The sequence below is a fragment of the Eleginops maclovinus genome, chromosome 4 (assembly GCF_036324505.1).
Source record: "Eleginops maclovinus isolate JMC-PN-2008 ecotype Puerto Natales chromosome 4, JC_Emac_rtc_rv5, whole genome shotgun sequence".
Lineage (NCBI taxonomy): Eukaryota > Metazoa > Chordata > Actinopteri > Perciformes > Eleginopidae > Eleginops > Eleginops maclovinus.
The window spans coordinates 10,751,489-10,777,821 of record NC_086352.1 but is presented as its reverse complement, the minus strand read 5'-3'; the positions used below and the strand labels follow the sequence as shown (position 1 = coordinate 10,777,821).

The window sequence follows — 26,333 nt, the reverse complement described above, 5'->3', positions numbered from 1 at the left end:
AAGTTAACAAGCTGAACATATACAAAACATTGATGTCTTTGTTAAACATTAACATTCAGAGGTTACAGTGTTTTAGTTTCTGAATCATAGCGAATAGCTTTCATTCATGTGGTGGATACGAGCTGTACACTTCATATCGTTGGATTTATGGGAACCTCGAACTTGATCAACTTGAAGGATTTCTCTTTGAATTGGTAATTTACTTTGAGTTGAAAAACTGATTTGGAGGACTTACTCTGAAGGTGGATGACAGTGTTACTGATGGCATTGACTTTGTTTTGGTATTCCCATGGCACAGTACTAGATTTTCTCATAGCAGACTGTGGCTGAAACGATAATACTCGCAAACATGTTTTCTGAAGGTTTATCATTTATCATCAAAATTGAAAAGACCTCTAAAAGCTACAATAGGGCTGGCCTCCAAAACTACCATCAGTTCTTCAATATGAATAAAATGTTACTACAGTCACTGTGTGGCAAGACTGTAGTAATATGGTCAAGCATGCTTCTACATGAAGTCTTGACATATTGACTCTCGCTTAAACAAAATTAGACATATTATGCCTTACATGGAGCATAATATATATTGCCAATGCTTTCATTTGTATTCCTGCAGAAGAAACCTTGAATTAAGTAAGGGATAATGTGCAGCAAGGCGGTCATTATGGGGAAAAGAAAACCCGACAGGCTGATCAGGGAGCCTTAAAAACAGCGGTCTCTACTACTGGATTAGCAACGTGTCACATGTTCTGAATTGTCCAATCAGAATCGAGTATTCAACTAAGCCATGTAATAAAATGCGTTATATCACATGGCTTGAGAATTATGTCTCAAGACACAATTCAAAACCAACACAGGCATATAAATGGTTAGATTGATTCATTCATGGAAAAGTAGTCCTTCAACTGGAGTGAAAAAAGAGACCAGGGAATTTCCACTCTTACTTAAAATGAAAAAGCTCCTGACCTACATATGTAGCTGCTACTGTGGTACTCATGGTGAGGTAAGTACTGTAGTTCAGGGAATGCCGGCACCTGAAGACTGTGTGACAGAGTGTGTGCACAAACACAATGGCCACATTCAGCATTCAACAAACATCCTGCAGTGAAAAATATTGAAAACAAAACAATTTTAAAATTAAATTAAATTAGAGGAGCTTCCTTCTTTGTCATGTACGTGCATGTGACCAAGCCTACCAACCTTTTAACACCAACAAACTGCAGCTATTAGTATGCAAGACTGGAAGGACATATTGTCTTTACAATTGTAACCAAAGACTTAGACACAAACACAATGAATACTGTTCAAATAGGTCTATTCATTCACTTTTAAAATGTGTGTTACTCATCCTTGTCAATACGATCTGAATAGTATCCTTTATATATAAAGTTGTCAAGGTTTGTGCTAGTCTATCAGGCAAGAAGAGTTGGATTGACTAATTTCTCTGTATTGACTCATACATGGGCAATGTACATGTGGCGTGCTGTAGATTCTGGGCATATGAGTATGAATGAAATGATGTGACTATCTGTCCTCAATCTCGATGGTTTTCTGCTCCTTTCTTAATTTTTCCTCACCTTTTTCAGTGGCCTTGTCTAAAACATTGTACATGGTATAGTGATTCCTGGTACTAGGAAAAGTGACGTCAATATGCTATTGTTTTCAACCAACTGTGTGAAGAAATTTGAGACATAGTGAGACATGTCAACCCAGTGATAATCCATTTGAGTTTATACTATACTTATTTTGCTCCTAGACATTAATCGGTATTTTTCTCAGGTTGTTTAATAGGGCGGTGGTGGCGAAGTCCGTAGGGGCTTGGCCTGGGAACTGGAAGGTCACCAGTTCAAGTCCCCGAAAGACTAAGTGCCACCGTGGTGTCCCTGAGCAAGACACTGGTTACCTACACTGCTCCCCGGCGCCGTACATAATGGCAGCCCACTTCTCCTAACACTAGGATGGGTCAAATGCAGAGACCGCATTTCGTTGTCCTAGTACTTGTACTCTGTGCAATGACAATACAAGTTGAATCTTCATCTTGAATCTCCATCTTCAAGTAGCAGCTGACATAGCTAGAAAAATAATGCTTACAATCAGACCTTGTACTCTAAATAGAATAACATAATTGTGACACACCATGTATTTCAGTTATTAAATCATTAACCTGCTGTTTCCGCTGTCATCCAAAAACACTCCCACAATGCATTTGTTTGCCGCATTGCAATACAATACAACTTGACTTCAAACTCTGACTGTCCAGCATTAAGCAATTCCTGAAAGTTGCATTACCACTAACTACGTGACATTTAACACAATCTCTTTCCCTTGCTCTGGGTTGATAGAAATCAATGTAATGTGCATTTATGTGCCAGTTGTTTAAAACCCATTATACTACTAATGGATAAATAGCTACTGATGGAAGCACAGACATGCATACACTCCCCCCTCATTAGACTCATGCTTTCATCTTGTGTATCTGAATTGTGCTCATCATGCCCATTCTCTAAAGCATGCTGGCTGGTCTGAGAGGGAGCTGTGAAGGGAGTCTCAGCAGTACTGCCACTCCTGCTAGGCCTGTCTTCAACCGGCTACAGCAGCGAATGTATTCAGATGCTAATTCACACTCCCAAGGGCAATCTGTAACCAGGTCAGCCTTGCTTGGAATATTTATAGAGGTCTGCTGCTAGTGAAGTTTGCTGCTTGCTCTTAGGGGAGCAAAGGAGGTAGACCCTCTTTATGCTTAGTGCACCATTTCTCATGAAAGTGTGTGTATGAAAAATGCAGATACAGGGAATGAAGAGTCTCTGTTGTTGTTGATACCATCCGATTCAAAGCACTGGCCAATTCAATAACGCTGTTTTGATTTAACTGTAGTAAACAGGGAAAGCTTCCATGCCACAGTTTACTCTTACTACCTTTTACCACTAACCAAGCACTAGAATATATCTTGTCTCTTAGTTTTGCCTTTAAATGTTTCATTTAGATCAGATTTTCCAAAACAAAATGCACATATGTTTAAATAGAAGGGCCAATTACCCGGTTTTATTCATCATTCATGCCCATAGGTTGGATATTTTGTGCTGACACTGAACTATTAACCCTCCGACATCAGTGTGAGAGCTTCAAACACATTTAGTCATAGCTGAAGACATTGGAGCTGATGGGAACAGCGAGTGCACATATACAGTAGATGATGCGTTTTTCTTCTGTAGGAGGATGTGGTGCGGTCATGTGGTATTGGTTGAGTCATCAGATGGACAAGCAGTGAACAAATTGGTAGCAGAGGCACCCATGATGTTCACATCTCACTCTGAGCCACCACATTTAATTTCATCAAAGCCTGGAGGGGTGAAGCCTCTCGCTGCACACGTCTCCCCGCTGCCCCCGTTTTATCACATATCTGTCATCCCATAACCAGACCACTGTGAGATTATCAATAATTCAGCCTTTAGTTTATGAATCAAAATGTACTATATACACTGACATCCATTATGTAGTCAGCTAATAAAAATATGCGTTGAAATCTATTAAAATCCAACATAACGTCATAAATAAATAAATACACGCAGGTATCAGAAAATATACGTTTCATCAAATTACCAGTCGCTCTCGGGAACTCACCGAACAGCACATAATAATCAATATTCTAGTCAACGGAAATTCTTATCGATCATCTAGTGAGTGTCAACACTGAGTTCATATTGAATTATTAATAGAAATACCAAAACTTGAAATGTAATCCTTTTGAACATCTCCAAGATGAACGCTAAACAGAAACTCTGCTGTTAAAAGACAGTTGTTAACTGTCATAATTATTACACATGCTCTTTTGGGTCTGACTTTCACAAATAAATATATAATTCATTAATTATTATATTTTAGAGAACCTGAATCTGCCTACTTGTGGGATGAACTTTCACCAGCCCATTAGTACTTTTTGTCAGGAGGGAAGTCAGGAAAAGATTATCCTGAAATAAACCAGTGTTTACTTTTGCTGTATGAAACAATTCCCGATCATTAGCAGAAGTGTTGAAGGACAATGCAGCAGCAGCAGCATGAAGGTCAGCCTAAATCTATGTCCATTGATATTTTGCATGATGGAAACACTTCATCACGTGTGTCTATAAAAAGGTGCTAGTATTATGCTTCACTTCAGATATTTAGTCACTGGACTTGTTTTTCCTGTTGAGACTAGAAACTGGGAGTTGACACCAGAAGGATTTTTTGCTCCAGTGAGCATTTTTCCCCATTTTTATCAGGATGCTTTCACTTCAGGTCTGCTGCCTACAGCATGTTATGTGCTGGGGTCTTGCTGCACTCTGATCCCATGTGCCAGAACACAACTGGAGGTCATGTCAGCCATGCCCTCATAGTCTCTCCTCTTTCTTGCTTCTCCCTGTATGCACTTTTACACAATCCTCTCCTCTCTGCAGTGAGGTCTGTGGATTTAACGTTTAGCAGGATGTGCTAAAAAAGGAAAAAGTAATGCTTGAGATGTTATTACCCTAGTTAAACTGCACGGTTTCAACCCCATACTGACATGACAATATGCAAAGCTGCCCAGCAAAATTTAAATAATCATACATGGCATTTTTATAGCGCTTTTCACAGTGCTCAAACACACTTTATAAGCAAATCAAGAAAATAATTATCCTATCAAATATATAATTATGTGGCAACAATAATAAAGGCAACATAGCCAAAATATTTATGGAATAAAGTTGTATTTATTGGAAACAAATGCTCATTTTAAAGAACTTTTACCTAAACCTATCCCTGTTTACATATGTACTTAAAAGTTAAAATGGCAATAGAAATATGGCCATATATACTGTATGGTCTTTGTTAAATGAATTCATTCTCACTGCCACAACATTGTGCTGTAGCTTTTGGCAGCATAGCAAACAGTTATGTGCCGCACTTTAGGGATGTGTTCATGCCGTGTACTCTTGCAGTCTTGCTCGCTTTTAAACTTAGATCTTGAATTTCCAAGGGAGGCTAGAGGTTTAGATTTTCTATCAAGAGGTCCTGCTCTTCTTTATTACCTTGATTACCTCTGTTTTTCACAAGCTCCCTTGGAAATATTCTCATGCCCTCACACACTCACACGTTTGGACTGTGATCATAGCATACTTATTGTGTTGAATATCTCTAAAAATAAGGGTATCCTCCACATCAGTCATCACTGATTAAGGGTTTCTACAGTTAATATTGATTTTCATACTGGCAAAGCGGACTAGTTCTGCCGCTGTGTGTTTTCTATTTCTACCAAGACACACACCACTATGTGTGCATTAGTGTGTCTCTGTGTTAATGTATGCCTGAAATCATCCATATAAAAACACATGTTTCTGTGTGTGTTGGAGCAGGGGTCAGTCCTGGTTATACTGCCATGTGCAGGCTTTTCTGCTCTGGCAAGCTTGGATCTATATACAGAGTGACTATGTGTGTCGGTACTGAAATACAGGATTTACTGTTACTGCTGGAAACTCAACATGTGCCCGCAGCACACAGAGAGGCTGTTTCCTGCCAATCAATTACATTTTTGTTCCACAGATTTAAGGCACCTTGTGAAATGAGGTTTATATCAGCAGCCTATAGCCTATCTTTGTGGTATGGCTTTATCTAGTGCAGCTGCAGACTCGCTGCTGAAGGAGATGGCTCTATCTTGTATAGCAGTACTGAAAGTAGCTTAGCTGATCACTGTCCATGGTACCCACTTTCAGCTTAGCTCTCCTTTGAGTGCTGTGTCTCTGCGAGTGTGCAGCCTTTTTATATATCGCCTATCCAGTGTCTCTACAAATATAAACTTTTCCAGAAATAGATATACCTGAATAGTTAAATTGTAAAAAGGTATCTCGTTGACTGGAATGCATATCAAGTTGGAGAAATCCTGCAAAATTCATTTTTTAGTGCTTGTAAACATACATTTTGAGTGAAATAAGACAACCTAGTAATTGTTTGTAGTCTGCCTCAGTCAGAAGACATGGCATTTACAAGCCATTCAGATTTGGCTGCCTTTCTTTTTGGCACATATCAGCCTAAAAGAATATACATCTTTCAGAGTATCTCCAACAATGGCTTGAGAAATACATTTGCAATTTCCCTCGCAAGCTAATAACAGCAGACAGGGACAGGCACTAAGAAGGAGCATTTCAAACAGAGGGTAAATACAGGTATATTTAGATATACTAAGGAAAATAAGGTGTTTTCAGAACAATAAACCATGTAAACATGTTCTATTATAAGGCCAATATACAAGTGTGAACCTGATTGAGCATAGTATGTCCCGTTTAAAGAACTGGCGCCTCCAAAAGGACCGTCATTATAAAAAGACATGTACTTGTGGTAAACACAATTGGTCCTAAAGCACACCGTGTAACAGCATCCCACAAATGCTATGTACTGTGTTCTCAATCAATGTGCGGTTCCAGAATAATTGCTGTTTTAATGTTTATCAATTAATATTTTAATGATGTGATTTTTTTTTGCCGGGGCACAACTTTCAACCAAGCAGACCAAACACATTTGAATAGATACCAGTGAAAGAATCTCATTTGCATTGCCTCACACTGATGGTGCGGTAACTGCATGCCGACAAGAACCCGTGTATCATGTCGTCTTAATCAGAGCAGTAATTTGATTGTTCTCTTGCGAACAGCTGTTTTCTGTTTGCAACATGTTAGGTCATGATTATGCTGCCATTTATCACCCATGGATCAATAGCACAGTAATTACACCTCTGCAGTCTTGCTTATTCAAAGAGCTTGCCCTCTTGCTGTTTGCATTTAAAACGGCAATATGAAACCAACCGCTTATGCTTACCTAATGTCCCATGTCTCTATAGATATGATGGTTAACTCGGGTAATGTTATCTATCAAAGGCATCATTTTTAAATTTGTGCTGCATGGATTTAATCTACATACACGATATATTATCACTTTTCATCTGAGAGCCTCCTGTTTTTTTTTTTTCTTCCACTGTTTCTACTTTATAGGGTATTCAGAGTTCAAAGCCATTCTCCCTGAGGCAAATGTTGACTGTGTCTCCATTTCTGCATAAGTTGTTTAGCACCACAGAATTGTGTCATCAGGTAGTGGTAGCAGATAAGTGGCCTAACTAAGTGTGTATATTTTCCAGCTGCTCCTACCTAACACTCCACATTTCTGTCATTTTCTCCTTGCAGACAACGGAGCTTTGGATACACAGGTTTAAAGTCATTGTTAATCATCAACCACACGAACCCTTGTGATTTCTAGCATGTGCATGTCTTTGTGTACCTGATTTTAAATCTGTCTTTGGTGGTTTGTGGATTAAGGTTGTATTTTGGAGTGGATTTGAATACCTGACTGTGTCCGTTAGAGTGTGTGAGCTGTTTTCTGTAGAAATGATATCTGGAAGTATGAAAGAAAATGCATCCTGTGCCTTTGAGTCATCCTGTTGTTGTTGTTTTGCGCTGGTTATCCGTTTTGCTCCCTTTTTTCCGACAGTGATTTGTGTTGCAAACTGAACTTTTTGGTCAGTGAAGAGCGAGTGTTACACAATAGGCAAACCCTGCCTGAAGCACAGAGAGCGGCGAAACTCTCAGTCTTCAGTCCACAAATTACATTGATGTGGAATAATTTGGTCTTTTGCCTCTAGTGCTTCCCTCCCTTCTCCCTGTGCTGTACACCTCCTCCCCTATCATTTTCTTTTATCCTGAAAGGACCTCCAAATGTACTGTATTTCCCAAAGCACATTAAGTCACAATGCTTTTTCTTTTGTTTTAATTGTGCTCCTGTTGGCTTTGTGTTGAGCTCTTTGCACTTACCTTGTAGTACTTGTTTTACATTGTGTGTTTCTTCTTTCTACAGCCTCGCAGTCTTTTGGACCCCAAACTGCTCGGCTTGCAGTCTGGAGGGTGAGTTGTGGCTCACTTCCCGATCTAATCTGTTTATAAGTACATCTTTGCTGCTGTGCTGTTTTGTTCCCCCATGCTGAGGCACATGAAGCACAAATGTTGCAGACATGCTGATTCTCTGGCATGCAGTCCCTGTTAGGATGTGACACTCCCCATTTTGTGACCAACCGCAGCGAGAAGTTGAATATAAAAGATGTTTGATGCTTTCACAACATCTGTAAAGAAATGTAACCTCTCGGCTTCACACACCTAATTAATGACTCGGAAAAGCTTTCAAACGATCACTTTAAAAAACCTCTGTGAAAGACAGATGTTGTCATGAAAAAAAAAGCAGCTAATAATCATATTTAACCGCCATCGCCCCAGCTAATGCTAGGACTGTGCAGCCATTTGCAGCCTGCTGTAAAGAGGCAGCGGGAAGCACGGGCCGTCGGGAGAGGCAAGGGCCGGTACAGCTCGTCACGTTGTGTATCTTTAGGGTCACACCACTGATGTCGCTGAGAGCGCTGACAGGAAAGCTTGAGGAGTTTTATCTTTGTGGAGGCATTGGGGCCTGGATGTCATGTTGAGGTCATTAGAGAGACTTTGAGTGACAGTTGAGGTGATGCCACTGAGAGCCTCATGGGAAAGCAAAGTAGTGCACAAGAGAGTTGGACGATGGAGAGTAAGAAAAAACCTAGAGATTAGAAAGTGACTGAGGAGACGTCATCTTCAAGTGTCTACTTTTGAGGAATGGAGAAAATAATTTACACTTTTAGCCATACAATCAATAACGTGAAAGAGGCAGATTTTACAGATACAGCAGATGATTAGGGATTACCAGTGGTGGAATTTAACTATGCACATTTACTTAAAATCTGAGTTAATTGAATATTTTCACATTATGCTACTTCATGCTTTTACTCCACTACATTTTGTGGGTCAATGCGGTACTATTTACCGTTCTGTGTTTATTTACCAGCTTTAGATACAAGCTAGTCTCCTGGTTTAAATAATTCATACAAAACATAAATCAACTAATACACATTTGCTCCAACTTTACCTGCTGAGACATAGAGTGATCAACACCTACGGCATCAATAATTATAATATAAGTATTTGAGTATGTATTAATCTGAAATTGGCCATACAATATTGTGGGTGCTTTTAACAGTACTTAAAGACGGTTTTGATGCAACATCTTTAGTACTTTTACTAAGTAAAATACTACAATTTGTACAGTTTTAATTTGACTGGTAACAGAGTATTTCTACAATTGAATACTACTACGTTGTACTTAAAATATCTGAGTACTTTCTCCACCTCTGGGGTTTACATGGAGCTCCACTGGTGGTGGTCGGCACCATGCGAAGTGCAGAAGACGGGGTGGGACAGGTTAGGTAGGAGGCATGATCCATGGCATTGCCGGCTGTGTAAATCAAGGCCCCCCTCTCTCCGTTGTAATGTCTCCCCCAGCATGGCATTATTATGATATTAATACACTTTAAATCTGTCTGCTTCTCCAGGGCTGGCAGTATTCTTTATGGTATTGACAGCATGCCAGATTTACGCCGCAAGAGGACAGTGCCTCTTGTCCGAGACCTGGTGAGTCATCCGCTTCAACAAGGTTATGTGTGATTTATGTCAAATCTATCTGAGCGACCCCACATTGTGCCACGCTGGTGAAATCCTGCTCTGTGTGAGTATGGACCCCTGCAGAAGCCAATAATAACTTTACTAGGAACACATTATGATAGTGACTTTGTTTTCTTATCGCCATATAATATCCTTGGACCCGCCTAGTAGTTATATGACCCTTGTTTATTCTGAGCTGTATTCTCTAACACAATAATGGTAATTATTCTGGATATGTATTTTCTTTTACTTCTTTGTTACACACGCATACAATTGGGGGGGATACAAATGCTTTCCTCACATATATAGGTAGACCTGCTATGGTTCTGGAACCTAAAAAGCTTTGAAAAAAACTCATAACAGTTCTTGTGGTAAAAACACGCCAGTAAAAGGTTGATTGGTGATAAAAGCAACCACTGAAAGCTCTTCTGTTGAATGCAGAGCACTGCTTTGTAGCAGTTTTTAATGTAACCTTAGCCGTAACTCTATGGCTTGATTAATTATCCTAGCGAGTTGTTTTTACTGCAACATAATGTGTTGTAACATTTCCCACAGAGACGCATGTTGCGGAGCAGTCCACTCTAGCACTGCGCCACATGGTTAGCCTTTCTGAGGGACAACATGCTGTCGTGCCAATACTATTCATGTTTGTTTCTTACTGTTTGTCCATTATGTGCTGCACAGTGTCCGTCTGTCTTGTGTATGTTCGTTTTTTCATCTTCATGAATTTTAATCAAAAGATTGGAAACAATAATCAGAGCTCTTAAATTAAGTTTATTTAAAAACAACTTGTTTAATATTCTTACAATATATATCTTTCTTGTGAAATATGATGATGCAGCTTGATGTCATACACGTAGATGCTGATGAATGTTTATTACAGTGAACAACATGAGTTGATGCTGTATTTGTCCATATCTCTCATGAAATTAATAACCAACAATGTCTTGGTAAGTATGGGTTGTCATTTTTAAATCTAATTATTTTTTGGATTTTGCGTGTATATTTGCCATTCCTACACAGACCCATAACAGCTATGGGTGATATTTTTCAGTGGGTTGTCAGATTTCAGCCTCGCCGATGCTTGGGCATTTTTCTTCATATTTTTCTTTTTTTTTATGGTTGCTCGGCAGGTGTCTAAAAAAGATTGCATTTAACTTGAAATGATGACAACTCAACCCAAAAATATATCCGAGAGACTTCATTGACTTCTGATTTAACTGTGTGAGGCTTTTAAATCATGTAAAAGTGACACTGAGCAAGCCTTTTACACGTGGGATGAAGTCAGTATTCAGCAAACTAATTGGTCCCCTTTCATGCCTCTCCTTTGTCAATGACCCCCATTTGCTGTGTGATTGCTTCCGGGCAGCAGCAGCGTTTAATTGGAACGGACAGCAGGGTCCCCCCGCACCTTGGCGGGATGCAAAAACATAAACAAACAAAAAAAAAGAGTGTTGAAAATGGATTCACAATGCATTTGATGCTATATTGTAGTCGAATGGATATCATCTGGACACAGGGTTATATTGTAATGCCCGTAGCAACCTCAGCAGTGCTGGTGCATGTTGATAAACTTACATCAACACTCACGGTTCATGTAGAGGTCACGTTCCCTCCTACATACTCCATGGCTTCCATGGATCTTTACCATAGCTGGGCTGTACACACAAGAGGGTCGTGGTAAAGACTGATCCAATATTGTCAGCTGTCCATGTCTGCATTCCTCTGTTAAATATCGTAACTTTCTCCAGTATGGGATACATGTTTAACAATCTCTGGTGACTCAAACTCAGTGGATATAAAAAAAAAAACAGCTAATTTACATATGTGTATCTGTGTGTGTGTCTGTTACTTGTTTGTGTGGGCGTGTTCTGTTTCATGTTTGAGTAAATTTGTGAGTGAGTGTGTGTGTGTGTGTGTGTGTGTGTGAGAGAGTCTGTGTTGTGCAGTACAGCTGGCTTCACCCATACGTGAGTGCGTGCGTCTTGTGTTTCTCAGTATGTGTCAAACTAATGTGCAGAGCAGACAGCAGAAAATATGATCAAAGCTTCATCCAACAGAGAACTGAATATAAATGCCAAGCATGACTGCAGTTTAGTAACTTCCAGTGCATGAGTGGATAAAACAAATCATGCAACGGCTGTATAATCTCTCTTGATGAATAGTTGAATCTTTCTAGAGGGCTGCGGCCTAACCAGCAGTCCTGCATGGCAGTAGAGACACTTGTGTGCTCAGTTTGGATAATAAATACAGTTCTTCTGCTGTTTGTGCTTTCACCATTCATCCACCCACTTCTTGTCTAATTCAATTTCTTCCTTTCTTTCATTGTCTGTTCACGGCCTCTTTGGAAATCACAGGCTTTGGTAAGCTCACTCTGTTTTCACTTGTTCACAAGCTAAAGAAACAAGAGCTAAAGACTAATGTTTTGTCTGTAGAATTATTTTTTCTTTTGATCTATTCATGTACTTTTGTTAGGTCATTCCTCTCTTCAAATGATTTTATGTTTGTACCTCAATTCTTTGCACGGCTTTCCTTTTTTATTTTAAAAAAAATACTACTATCCATTCACCAGCTCTTCAACTTTCTAGATGCATGTTTTACGTCCTGCTGTCTGTAAATCCATTCAGACACTGTACAACACTGTAGATATGTCAAACCTGTTGCTGGATGTATCCTTCTTGATGGTCTCTCTTCTCCCCTTCTTCTCTCAGACCCTCACTGCTCGAAAGGCAGGCATCTCGTTCGCTCTGGTGAACCGGTCCACCCTGAATGATGTGGACCTGGTGAGTACTAACATGCTGCATGAAAAGTAATTGTCTGTTCGTTGTGGAGGCTTATGGGTAATGGGATATATTGCAGGGACGTGGGATGCTGTACCCATGTTCTCATTATATTTTAGGGGGTGGTGTTTTGAGAGGAGAGTGCAGCAACAAACCTTCATGGCTGGGCTGTTTGCTGAGGCCGTTGTACTTTAGGGCCTGGGTTCGCAGTGCCAGAAATACAGCACATGATTCCAAAATGAGATGGATTGCATTAGTTACTGGCTTTTTCTCTTTGGATGTTCACACAGCATGCCATCATCTGTCTACCCGACTCGGTCTATAAAACATGCTGCAGTTTATTAAAAGGGGCTTTGTGGCCAGCTGCTAACTCCTTCCGCACTGCTCCTTCCGTCTGATTATTTGGAGGAGTTCAGAGATTCAGGAAGATAGCCCCATCATTCCCTTTCTTAAATGCCCTAATAACCACTGAGCATGGAGGAAGAGAAAGCTATGGAAGAAGGAATATTGTTCCTGTCGGTGGAGTGAGACACGTCTAAAGCTCTCTCCACATTAATTGATTGCAATTCTTCCCTCCCTCAGGGAAGTGGCATTATAGACTGCAAACAGCAGGAGAAAGCAGTTTCACAGCAAGACAAACAAGCAGACAATTTCATATCTAATGGTGTGCAACAAGGGGCTGCATAAACCTAGGAGATTATCGGCTTACTGTGTGCATCAAACACAAATATTTCATCTTTTCCAACATGAGACATCAATTTGTGCACACTGATTTGTGTACATGTCCGTATCACTTGACTCGGCCCTCGTGGTCCACATGCTCCGTTGCCCTACAGTGACAGGGTCTTGATTGCTTACTAATAGCTATGGGTCTTATGAAAGGGGCTTTAGGGATGAACGACTCATGCCCGAGATGGGATTGGAGAGGGAGAAATGACATGATGGATGCACACTGTTAATTGGTGTAGGAAGGGAAATGATTATTGGGCAAAAATGGAGATTGCATCACAGTGGTAAGTAAGGACTTCAGGGTGAGATGTGCAATAATCTAAATCGGAGCAAGCAAAGAAAGAGAATAATAATAATCGGTGGCCGAGGGGAGCCCAGTTCCGAGCAAAGCTGCCGATTGTGTGGTCTTGCTAAGTAGGACGAGCAGATGTCAGAGTTTTATCTGCTGCTTTAAGTCCAGGAGAGTGCTTTCCTGTGAAGACTGCGAGTGTAGTCAGTAGCCATATGCTGTTCAAGAGTGTGTAGGAGTTGGAGGGATGAGAGCAGAAAGGAATGGTGAGAAATGGAGGGACATAAGACGAGAATAAGAGAAGATCAGAGCTCCTCATCATGACCCTCTGGCCCTGATTTGTCACTGATCAGCCAGCCATGTTGAACAATCCGCCCCCCAGTCCCGGGAGAGATGTTTAACCTATTTAGAGTGCTTCTGTCTTCCATCCTCTTTTTCTTCTCATCTCTGCCCTACCTCTTCTATTTTTCTCCTCTGTCAGCGTAATACATTTTAATATGATTACAATATTTTACTCTGTCATTGCTGACGTATCTATAACTCTCCCTTTCTGCTCATGCGTCATGTATCCCATGTTTCTGCTTTTTAGAGCAGAAAGAAACATTATGTGTGGGCTAACGGACCGTGTGTCCGCTCAATGTTCTGGGCTGCATGTGATCCAAGCACCAGAGCCTTTTAACAGTCACCGTCAACATGAACTGGGGTTGCGCTTACCTGCTGAGACAAAGGCATTGACTCAGTTGTACAAAGGACGAAGGGTGCCGCGATCTGACATGGGTCAAAGAGTATCAGGAAAAACGATGTGATGCGTTGCTTGAAGACGGTTCATATGTCATCAGGCAGCAACATTATACGACATTGATTTCAAAATGCCTTCCTCTGATGTCCCCCGCCATCTTTTTGAATGGTTGTTTGAATCTTACCAGACTGAGAAATATTCGATTGAATTTAAAATGATGGCCATAAATGATCTTTTCTTCAGTATAGATTTATCTGCAGCGTATTATAGAGATACATCAGTTATTTGTATGTTCTGGAAAAACATAAGAAATGTCCCTGCTAGTTTTGACATGATGCCTTTTAAATGTCTTGTTTTGTATTTCCAAAATCAAAAGACATTGAGTTTATATACAGTCATATTTGTGATTTACTTTTTAATTTAACTTGAATCAGAGAAAAAGCATCTCCATTATTTGAGGCGAAAGGCAACATTTTTCTTGAAATGTTTGCATGAAAAATGACTCACAATTAATCCATTATGAAAGTAGTTGGCAATTATTTTTCTGTCAATTGCCGGATCAGTTGACAAATGGTTGCAGCTCTACTGGAAAAGTGATGCATAATCCTTCTATTTAAAACCAATAATTCATATTCATGATGAAAACATCTTTAAAATGAACCTTATTACTTAACTGGTTTTTTTTTTGTATGACAATTCTGTCTTATATCATATAATGAAACATAGAGTATCCAGAAATAGCTTTATTTTAGGCTAAAGGCAGCAGTGTCTATGATTTTAGTTTGAAAAACTAACGATGAATCGATAATCAATATAGTTGGTGATGATTTTTCTGTTGATTGTCTTATCAGTTCTGTTGAAGGTTCTTTCAGAAATCCAAATTTAACCCCACTGTCTTGTGGCGTATGAAAACCACCATGGATTCCTTGTTAGGACTGAAAAGATAGTCAAAGCAAAAGATTGGAGGTGTTGACGGATGGAGCAGGACATGGAGGACGGCTTGGTCAATGAAGTTGTTGACAAGGACAATAGGTGGTGAAATTGGAAAGGAGGGGTGAAAGGAGGAGGAGAGATTAGATTCCTCTCTGTCATGTTGCTCTCAGGCAGAGGCTGTGGCTGTCAATCAATTATTGCAGTGTCTTGCACAAAATCACCAGGGTTACCTCCCGGTGTAACACATGAGTCTCACACATGCAGCACTCTTCCCACATCTGCTGCACAGTGTGACGTCCAGCGTCAAAGACTGAAAGTGAGAAGACGGAGAGAGGTTGGGAAATTTAAAGGGACAGAAACCGATGAATAGTGAACTACTACCTTCTAAATGCCAAGGTGGAGCAGTTTTACGTAATACTTGCTTAGTACCATTTGAACTTTTAGTTGGTAGGTCAAAAATAGGCTAAATGATAGATATTTGTTATTTACCTGCCAAGTCATCTCTTTGAGAAAAACACATGATAGAGAAGTCTCTGAGATTTCCCACGCCCACCAGAAATTCTGGCTAACTCATCTCCTTTAGGCTGTGTCCTTATTTAACGGTTCAGTAGTACATTTGGCAAAGAGCAGGCTTCCGGTGAGTCCCTGATCTAGCTTGTGTGCAAGTTGTGGATGAATCTCAGACATCTGTTTCATCTCATCGTCCTTAGATTAAAAGGAAAATCTTGCTGTCTCTGCCTCTGTGTTTCATTACGGCTTCCCAGGGTTCAGTGGCCTCTCTGTTCCATCAACAGCATCTCAAAATGTTAGATGGCCTTCTTGTCCTGTCATCTGGTGCCATTTAATCATGTGCAAGTGTACGTGCGTGGGCATTTGTGTCTGTAAGTGTGCTCCAGTGAGCAGTGAAGCAGTCTTTGTGGTGGAGTGCAGGGCTACTCTTCAGGTGTTAAAGCACATTGTCAACACACATGGGGCCGACAGCAAAGGGAGGGGGGTGAGGAGTGGAGCGTAGAAGAAGTGGAGAGCAAGTACCTCTTGAAGATTTATTCAATCGCAATACATCTCCTTCTCTTCCTCTGTCACTTTCTCCCTCGCTTGCACGCTCCCTCTCAATCTGGATAATGCTCACTTTTAAAAACCTTATTTACAGCATCCATTGATTCTGCCTTCGAGAATTGGCAAGTCCCGGGCCGTTTTCCAGTCCTTGTGGATGGCAGGGCTGCTGCACTAAAGCATTCAATTTGAAGGGGCTTCTGTTACACAGCAATCAGTCTAGACAGGACTCTAGAAGACTTTCTTATTTTGTCTGTAGGAGCTTTAGTCAGTAAACCACTCAATGTGAACAAAGCCAGTGGCCTAAGGATGCTGTTAATCTAAGCTTAATGAGATGTAACACTGATTCACTCTCATATGGCTGACCTCTCCATTTGATGATAAGGTAATCAGAAAAGGATCAACAAAGCCTCATACATGTTTTTTCTTGGAGTAGTGCAATCCGTTAGATCCCTTTCTCTAAGAGAGACATTGAACAAAGTCGTGACGAATAATACCTGCAGGCTGATTCATAAAAGATGAGATATAAGATTACTATGGCGCAGAACTTTATTGTGAATTTCATCTTAGTCACACGCAAATCAATTTGAAATTAACTTTATTTGACAACATTGGTCTATTGTGTTCCCTCAGCAGGTGCTGAATATTCCTCTCTTGTTCCACTCATCTCACCATGTATTGAACATTTCTGAAAAGCAATCTTGGTACAAAGTTGCTTTTTTATTAACTTTTAAAGTTGTTAACACTGTTATTTTCCCTAGCTCATAGTGCCATGAGTCAGCCGTAGATTTTCTGTTTCTCACTTCATTGTATTTGTCTCCATACCTTTATTATTTCCTACCATTTCTCAATGCCCTTTCTTTCTTCTCAGAAACAACATGTCTTCAAGAAAACTCTCAGGCCTTGATATACCCAATTTCATCCACCACACCCCATAACTTTGAGGTGTGGACGGCGACTGCACCGACCTACTGCCATGAGTGCGAGGGGCTGCTGTGGGGCATCGCCCGCCAGGGCATGCGCTGCTCAGAGTGTGGCGTCAAATGCCACGAGAAGTGCCAGGACCTGCTTAATGCAGATTGTTTACAAAGTAAGGAAGTGCATTCATCCCATAATGCTTTGATGTATAGCTCACAAAGGCTTGAAACACAAAGGCATGTATTCACAATCATGCCTTTGTGAGGACAGTGCTCTGTGTCTTTGGAGAGAGAGAGAGAGAGAAAGTGTGAATTATTTGAATCTGTTCAACATAAACACATGGTCTTTCTGTGTCCACAAAGCTCTTCATCTCCCACATTTCTATAAATACCAACACTACATTGAAAGGCCTGCAGGACATGTCAGTGCTGTTACGGGGATTTGTGTTATACATTCTAAATATCTCCTTGCACTTATTGCTACACGGTGCATTTACACCTCTCACCGCACTCATCACTGCCTCCAATCAGCTTTTTCAATCAGGCTCACCCCTTGTTGTTACAGTGTAGTCAAACAGGAACAATGTGACTTGCCAGCTTCAGGATGATCCTCACGGCAATCCTCACACACTATAAGTGGATTAGCTACACCCAGGCTGTTATGAAAGTCAGTGTTTTATAACAGTTTTATTCCAGCAGAACAATGTTTTGCAGTTCGAGCTGTGATTCAGCTTTATCACATTTCAATCTGCTTTCATGAACACAGTCTGGAATCATAATACCGTTATCAGATACAGAGAATTAACCGCCACGTCTTTTGTCTAACAGACACACATTCACATAATTAAGTACACTCATATACACCAGCACTGACGCCTTTATTTCCCTTCCTCCACACACACTCAGAGTCATGGTGGCAAAAATGGATTGGTTCCTGGATGAGATAACACAGTATTGTACACTCTTGCAGTATTTAAGAGACGGAGAGTTATGTAACATGAGTTATTTAAAAAATAAGTCCAACGTCCCAAACGTGGTGAATACATATGATAGATACTTTAGCACTTTGATGGATCACCAGTTTTCTTACCTAATTCCTGGATATTAAATATGCAGACTACTAAGATCTGTGACATCTTGTTTCAGGGGCGGTGGAGAAGAGCTCCAAGCACGGGGCGGAGGACAAGACCCAGAATATCATCATGGCTATGAAGGAGCGCATGAAGATCCGCGAGAAAAACACTCCCGAAGTGTTTGAGGTGATCCAGGAGATGTTCCACGTCACCAAAGAAGAATTCAGCAGTCATCTGAAGACCGCCAAACAGGCTGTTCTGGATGGGACCTCCAAGTGGTCTGCTAAAATCAGCATTACAGGTTAGCCTGGTTCCTGTAGTTATATCGTAAGTCAAAACATTCATTCAAATTTGGATTCATAATCTCACTATGACATCATCTTTTAATGGTGATTAAGGAGTTTTTATTAGCTCTCATTTGCACATTAACCATCAATCATCTGAACAGTGATACATGCTTTATAAATGCGATACTGAAGCAGGTGACCCTTGACCCTTAACCCATGAACTATAACCTCCTTGTTCAGTCCTCTGGTGCCAAGTCAACAAAACTGCCATTATCAGTCATGCTCATCTCAAATGACAAATATTGTTATTCTAAGTATCAATTTGTGATTAACCTCGAGATCTTGGTCATTAACCCCTGACGCTGAACCAATCATCAGTGCATATTAAATGAGATATAGAAATAGGAATTGATTAGGGATTTTTGGGAGATGTGATTGGTTGGTAATGGGGTTAGGGTTAGGGTTTTTTTATCATCTTTGAAGACAGGACATGTATTCTTTAACTCATTCACTATGTATTTGACTAGACAATGACATCTTTTTAGTAACATATTCATTTCAAATAGTAGGTCAGACTGGAAATGCCGCTCCACTGAAACAAGACACGAATTGAGCAGTGGAAAGGCTTAAAAGTTTTAATTGCCAAATGTTAAACAGAGGCACAGCAAACAGAATTAGAGAAAGAAGCAATGTTTTATAGCAGTGGCGGAGTGCTTGCTGCAGCTGACAGAGATCTTCATGTCTTTTTTGAGGTCAATAGCATACCGATTTGTACGGTGTGCAGCCACACTCAGAGCTCTCTCAGAGATGCCAATCAAAGTGTCTTCAAAGTGAGTTAGTTTGACAGTACAGCACTTTACAGCATGCTCTGAAGGGAAATTATTTTTAGGGCAGTATTAGTACCTTGGGCACTTGTTTGGTGGATTCAAACCAGATTAACAGATCAACAGTTTAAAAAAAAAAAGGGTGCTTTGGGGGGTTTCCCTTTCCTTTAGTGTGATACGGAGGTCTTTGTGCATGTAAATGGACTGCAAAGGCTATAATCCCAAGGCTTAGGGGTGGGACATCTCTAAGCGGATGACCAATCACCTGCCAGCTAACCAATCAGAGCAGACTGGGCTCTGGTTTCAGACAGAGGGTGAAAAGAGGTGCAGCAGCACAGGCAGTATGAGAAAAATAAAGAGCTTTTTGAACATTGAAGCATGGAGATCATGTCACAGTAGAGGCACAAAATACAAATATGAACCTTAAAAAGAGCAAAGTAGGGCCCCTTCTAATGTAAAATTCATAGTGTGTTCTTCCGTAACTTACATAACCTATGTTTGTTAACTGTTAACTGTTTTAACAGCATCTGAATCCCATGTCCTCATTTAATTTTAAATAACAACAGTGTTTTTCACAACCTGATTACATAACCTCTATTGTTTATCCTCGTTTCATAAAGACAAATCACCCTTGTGTATTTCAAGGCTTTCTTTCATGTTACTACTTCATTTACATACACATTACACATCGCTGGGTATTATTCTATCTCAAGTCAACTGAGAGAAAGAAGGTCAGGAAGTTAGCTTTGTCACCTCGACCCCTCGACTTCAATCCAGCTCTGTGGTAGCTATGCCAGGCCCAGCTCATTTATTGCTCACCTCGCATTTCTCACAATGCCAATACACCGGAGAGAAATATAATCGGAGAGGGAGGGAGACAAATAGAAAGGAGGATGGGAAAGTGTGGGAATAGCAAAGAAGGAGAAGGAGAAGGAGGAGAAGGAGAAGGAGAAGGAGAAGGAGAGAGAGAGAGAGAGAGAGACATTGAAATGACGCATGGTTGCTTCAGTCGATTTCCCAGGGGCTTATTGAACGTCCCATTTTAAGATGTAGTTATTGAGTTGGTGTTTATTCGTCGTTCATTAGATAAATACCGACTGGCATTTACTCTGCAGCACTCTCTCAGCGACCATGAGATATTCTCATACTGGCTAATGTGCACACTACAAGGTCTGCCAGTGAATATAAACCTTGACTTGCTGGTACTATCATCATACTATACAGTCATTTGCTAAAGAAACATGATCTACTAATCAGCATTGTACCCACAAACGCACTGATTGCCGTATTATTACAGAAAGACAAAGTAAGAATGAGTTAATTACATCGCTGTAGAAGATTTTCCCTTGTTTATATTGCCTGAAAACAATTCTATTACTTTCTTTTAAAGCCAAACACACCCCTGTTACTCTGCTCTTCTCCAATCAATATGACTTTGTAGTAAAAGGCAGTCTTGTACACTTAGTTTTAATCCTTTGAAGATTTTTACTACGTTTATAACCTTAACAGCAGGGTGCGATTTGACAAGAAAACAGAGGGGGGGATGTTTTTTTTTAATTTATTCATAGACAAGAACATTGGACTTTTAACTTGCATAACTAGGGAGAAAAAAACGCAAAAAGTAGACAGGCCCTTTTTTCGGGTCCGTGGATTAGTCCCCATCACAACATGGCAAAACTTTTAATAACCCATACATGGATTTCTATTCAACGTCACAAAAACATGCGTACGCACTAACAGGCAGAAAGCACCATAGAACAGCATCAATGCTCTCCATGAAAAGACCCTCCAATTAACTTAAATCAAACACTCAAAATAATTCACTAAATAGCACAACGTGCTGTCAACACTCAGGGACAGGTCTGGAAAACTAGACAAAGTAAACAGTCGGCTCTGGTGACAAATTTGTGGTGGCTTTTTCGTTTTTCCTATCGGGGCATTGTCTGCAGCATTTCGGCCCTCTTCTATCCACAATTCTGCAAATGGGTCCTGTAAAGTAAGATGATATGCTGCTCTGAACGCGTTTCATGTTTGGTTCAGCGCTGTTTTTCCTGCGAAGTTCCCGCACAAAAATGTTACAATGTTTTTGTGTTCGATGACGTTCAGAAATATGCACCGTCTGCCAGAAGGCTGCTGAAGCCTACTCTGATGTAAAGACACTGAAGATCGTTAAATTTCAAGAGTTTAAGTAGGCTAGCAGTTAAGTTGCATTCATCGCTATCAAGGGGGGGAAATCCTTGTCCCCACCGGAGATAAAAATAATTTAGCAGAGGTAGGGATAGGAAAACCAGAGGGGGGGAAATCCTCACCATCCCCCCCCACAAATCGCACCCTGCTTAACAGGATCAGTAATAGAATATGTTTCCAGCTGAGCTTACAATGTGCACAGACTTTCACTCTTTTTCCTGTGGTGCAAGAAAATGGAAAGTGAGCAGATAGTTTTTCCAGCATCGCATTCACTGTGATTTGCATTTTTGTTTAAATGAGTTGTTCTTTGTTTGAAAGTGTTTGTTGATTGTTGTGTGTGTCGCCTCCAAGGCTGCAGTTTAAAAATAAGCTATTTGCTCAAATTTGGCTTATATAATTTCTACTCTTTTCGATATTCATGTATGTTTTGCATGGCCCTGATTCCATAAACACATAATTATAGTAATAGTAAAGGATTCAACAGGATTCAATACAGATATAGAATAAACAAAACCCTGACCATGCTCCTAGTTTACTCAGTTCAAGGCATTGGGGGATGCAAAATGAAGCCACACTTAAAGGCGTGGCAAAAAGCCATTTTTCATACAGAAGGGTGGGGGAAGGATAATTGCTTCTAGGAAATGTGATGGAGCTAGTTGTGTTCTTGCAGACCCTCTGTTCGGACATGAGCTGTGATGCTGTGGGACATCTGACTGATTCCTTTAAGCAAAACGACCCCTCTATGTATATCGCAGTCTCTGACCACTCTTTTACTAAGGGAGGCATTTGATGTTCAGTTCTCCTGGAGTAAGGAGGCCATGGCTCTTCAGCCTCTATATCCTCCCCTCCAACTTCTGTCAGCATTGAGCTGAGGGATATATATGTACCCTGAATTATTTAGTCTGTCACTTATGCATATTTAATGCTCCAGTGTCCTTTTTCCCTTTTATGGCGCGGTGAAATACTACTGTCTCTCCTTTCTGCACCTCCTTCTGTCAGAGTGTGTGTGTGTGTGTGTGTGTATGTGTGTTCAGATTCTAAGTCTCAGCACAGTAGACACATATTGTAGCTTTATGACTGGGATTGAGAGGCTGCTGTAAAACTTCACCCACCAGGTCAATGCTTCCTATTTATGACTTCCAAAATAATATGTCCCTTGGAATAGAGTGAATTAAATTAGATTTCAGTACTGTTGTAATTAAGTTCAAGGAAAGATACCTTCAGTATAATAAATCTAGGGACATATCAAAGCTTAAAGATGGTGACATATCTGTTGCTTGTGGTACTTACTATCCTTTATTGTTCTTCCAACCCTGTGTTTTTTCAGTAATGAGTGCGCAGGGCTTACAGGCCAAGGATAAAACAGGCTCCAGCGACCCTTACGTCACCGTCCAGGTGGGCAAGACCAAGCGCAGGACGAAGACCATCTTTGGAAACCTCAACCCAGTCTGGGATGAGAAGTTCTACTTGTGAGTGCTTTCTATTAATTTGACCTCTGCCCGACAAAATAATCCACACTCAGATTAAAAATCAGCAGTTCAGGGTCATCTCTAGGCATTAGTAAATACGTAAGAGACAATTACTCTACTATCACTGATTTTATGACATGTTACGCACCAGATGCACTGCAGAGTTTTGGGACAATTCAATCCCTGCTAAAGGCAGCTTAACAATGACATCTAACAATTTAGAAAACACAAGGATTAACCTTTTTGTTTTAACATCAAAATAAACACTTTGTACGCAAATGCTTTAGTAGTATCTGGCTTGTTGTTTGTTTAGTATGACCTCTCCATTGTTATTACCAAACATCTGTCCCTTTATTTTAAGCTTTTCTCCTTGGTTACATCACCTCTGCCTCGCCTTTTGTTGGAATATTTTATTTTTCTTCACACGGACTAAATGAAACTGTGTTTATTTTAGTCGGTTAACCTGTAAATTGAGCAGGATGTGGATTGTGGATTAAACATTTACTTGACCCATTAAGTAGTTTTGAAAATGCAGGAAATGGGAGCTTTTGTGAAACCTGTTCAACTCTTGTAAGGCTGACCCCGATACACAACTCTGAAAATAAGATCAAGGTTGAAAATAAAACATGTAATTTCCTCTTGAGAGTTTCAAGGTTCAACTCAGTCCTGGGTGCAAATAGTATTTGAAAGTAGTTATCTGTAGGTGTTTAGTTTCACTTTGAGCATCAGATTTTCATCAGGTTTCCAACAGTCCGGAGGGTTGGAGCAAAGGTATATTAAAATGACTTAAAATGTTTCTCATGGTGTCATTTATAGGCAGGATACTCTCCAGAATAACCCTGAAAGGCACATCATTTCAAAATTGTTTTTTCCAGGCCTTGAAATGTTTTCGAAAAACATGAAATCCTTAAAGGTTTTGAAGGAGTCACGCACAACAAAGGACTCACAGACGAAAGAAGCCTAAAAGAAACCAGTATATAATTATAAACCAAGAAATCTTATTACATTTTATCAAACATGAATAGATTGCACACAATTTGAGCTGGACCACTTAAGCGAGAATTGCAAAAGCACACACGAGTCATGAATGTGCCACTCTCTTCTCACACATCAAGTAGATTTTGACATAATAGCAGACCTCCTGCTGTGAGCTCGGGTTGCACTGCTCACACTCTGCAGTGCATACTTGTTTATTGATCAGACTGCTGCTGTTTGCAAAACAACAAGCATTTCTCACAGGGCGACGATTCACCGGATCACCTACTGTCACCAAACAGACATCAGTTTCCCATCCTGCATCCAAACCAAAGCACTTAAAGCAGATTATACTGGTTTTTACAGCAGTTATATTTATTCAGTTGTTCCCCGATTGCAGCTTCTGCATCACACGGTTATGGCTTAGACAAAATATATTAATTTGTGTAAAATAAAACCTTAAAATACATTTATTCAAGTTATTATATGTGCTTTACATGAGTACAGAAAAATTAAAGAATGATTGGATGTGAAAATTGGCCGAAATCAATATGAACTCAGGGTTTAATATTTATTATAACACAAACATAATGTAGACGTATAATTAGACTCAGGTGTAAACCACTTACCCAACCCACAATGGGTGTCAAACCCAGCCAAAACCTTTCATTATTTATTTATTTTGTATTGTACTTTTACCTGGGACCCCCTTTCCTGATCTGATCCACAGCATTATGTTTTAACCAAAGAGATAGCAGCTAAGACATCTTTGTTTAATTCATGCAGACAGTCAGATTTCTAGCATCATACCTCTGGAGTTTCCCGTCTGTATGTTTCTATTTGTTGTTGTTTTCTTTCAAATGTGACGCTGGTGTTGAATTTATTTTTAGAGTTCTGTTTTTGGCTTCTGAGATGTTTTGCATATCTAGTGTGTGTGTGTGTGTGTGTGTGTGTGTGTGTGTGTGTGTGTGTGTGTGTGTGGGTGTGTGTGTGTGTGTGTATTTGTGTCTGGATGTCCTATGCCAGTTTCAAACGGGGCTCCACACCTGTAATGAGACTCCGTTGGGGGCTGTAATAAAACTCTTTCCCATTACTACAGGGATGTAGATTAATAGAGCGATGCATTACTGTATGCTTGGCAGAGAGTCCCAGACTAGTGGAGCAGCATCAGCCAGCGCTTCCCACGGAAAGGGATTAGTTAAAAAAAAACACTGCAGATACTGTTTCTCTGGCTGTCGCACCCAAGATGTCATTAGAACAAAATGTAATCTGTCGGTTTTAATTCCAGAGCCGTACAGTCTGACCCTTATCTGCGGCTAAGTGCTTTGGCCACCTCCGTTCTATTTAGCAAAGACATTATTGTGAAAAGTCTGTCAGATGCACCGCTGCAAAGAGGACCAAAGAGAGGGACCTTCACAAATAAACAAACCTTTCCATCAATGCTATACTGTTCTGAACCATGCTGCTCTTTGATTATATTAGCATGCATTGGGAGATGTATAGGGATGCAGAGTAAAGGTCATGCAATGTCTTGGAGTAATTCCTCCTTGCAACCATAGCTCCTTTCTCCACACTCATACACACTAATGTGCACACACAAATACACACTCATTTAAATTCAGGCAAGCATTGTTCTCAATATGGTACTTGGAAAAGAGTCAGGAAGGTTTCCTGAACTTGCACTGATGCTTGAATTGTGCATTTGGATGTCATTCTGCTCCACTAAATAACCCGACCTGATGCTGGTACTGAATGTGCGGTAAGTGTTGTTCATGTTGTTGTGAAAAACCTGACATAATCATCTTCCAAATTGCAGTGAATGTCACAACGCCACTGACCGCATCAAGGTGCGAGTGTGGGACGAAGACGATGACATCAAATCTCGGGTAAAGCAGCATTTCAAGCGCGAGTCGGACGACTTCTTGGGCCAGACCATCATCGAGGTCCGCACTCTCAGCGGAGAGATGGATGTTTGGTACAATCTAGGTATGTAATCTGATCTCAGAGTCAGTACACAAGGGATATTGATTCACCCAAACTAATGATGGCAGTTGTAATGGCACATATCCAGATAACATATTCACTTTGTGTGATATTATGAGATGTATATCGATTTTTTTAATACAGTACAACATAGATATGAAACCTGAGTCCCAGGATTGACACCATAATGACAAAACTTTCTCAGTTTAACAAAAATAACCAAACCTCAAATGTCTAATGTTGTCTGAACGCAAGGAGCCACACAAGAGTTTTGCCTGAATGAAAAACAGACACAAGGCCTTTGCACACTGGGCATGTTTTGCACATTCATATATTTTTTGGAACTATTGATTTTGTCCTGAATACTACATGAATATTATATGACGGGAAAAAGCAGCATTATTTAAAAAGTTCCCAAAAAGAGCTTTTATGAGCTTTTGAACCTCAAATAAAGGCATCAACCAATCAGATTGTTTGATACTGGCTCAGTTGTGCCTTAGTATTAGATCATACAGAGGTGCAATAATCTGAACCAACAGCTGAGTTATTACTACTTTCTACATTAACAAAGAAAACTCAT

General features: G+C 40.2%; 1 protein-coding gene across 1 annotated transcript in view; it reads left to right on the top strand.

Moving 5' to 3' along the window:
• The window catches only part of LOC134863818 (protein unc-13 homolog C-like), a 93,587-nt gene that overhangs the window by 4,515 nt on the left and 62,739 nt on the right, over positions 1-26,333 (top strand). Inside the window, 9 exon segments of the mRNA XM_063882541.1 lie at positions 7,188-7,210; positions 7,855-7,901; positions 9,407-9,485; positions 12,227-12,298; positions 16,910-16,931; positions 16,934-17,128; positions 18,102-18,329; positions 22,654-22,795; positions 25,587-25,756. Coding sequence (XP_063738611.1) covers positions 7,188-7,210; positions 7,855-7,901; positions 9,407-9,485; positions 12,227-12,298; positions 16,910-16,931; positions 16,934-17,128; positions 18,102-18,329; positions 22,654-22,795; positions 25,587-25,756 — 978 coding nt within the window.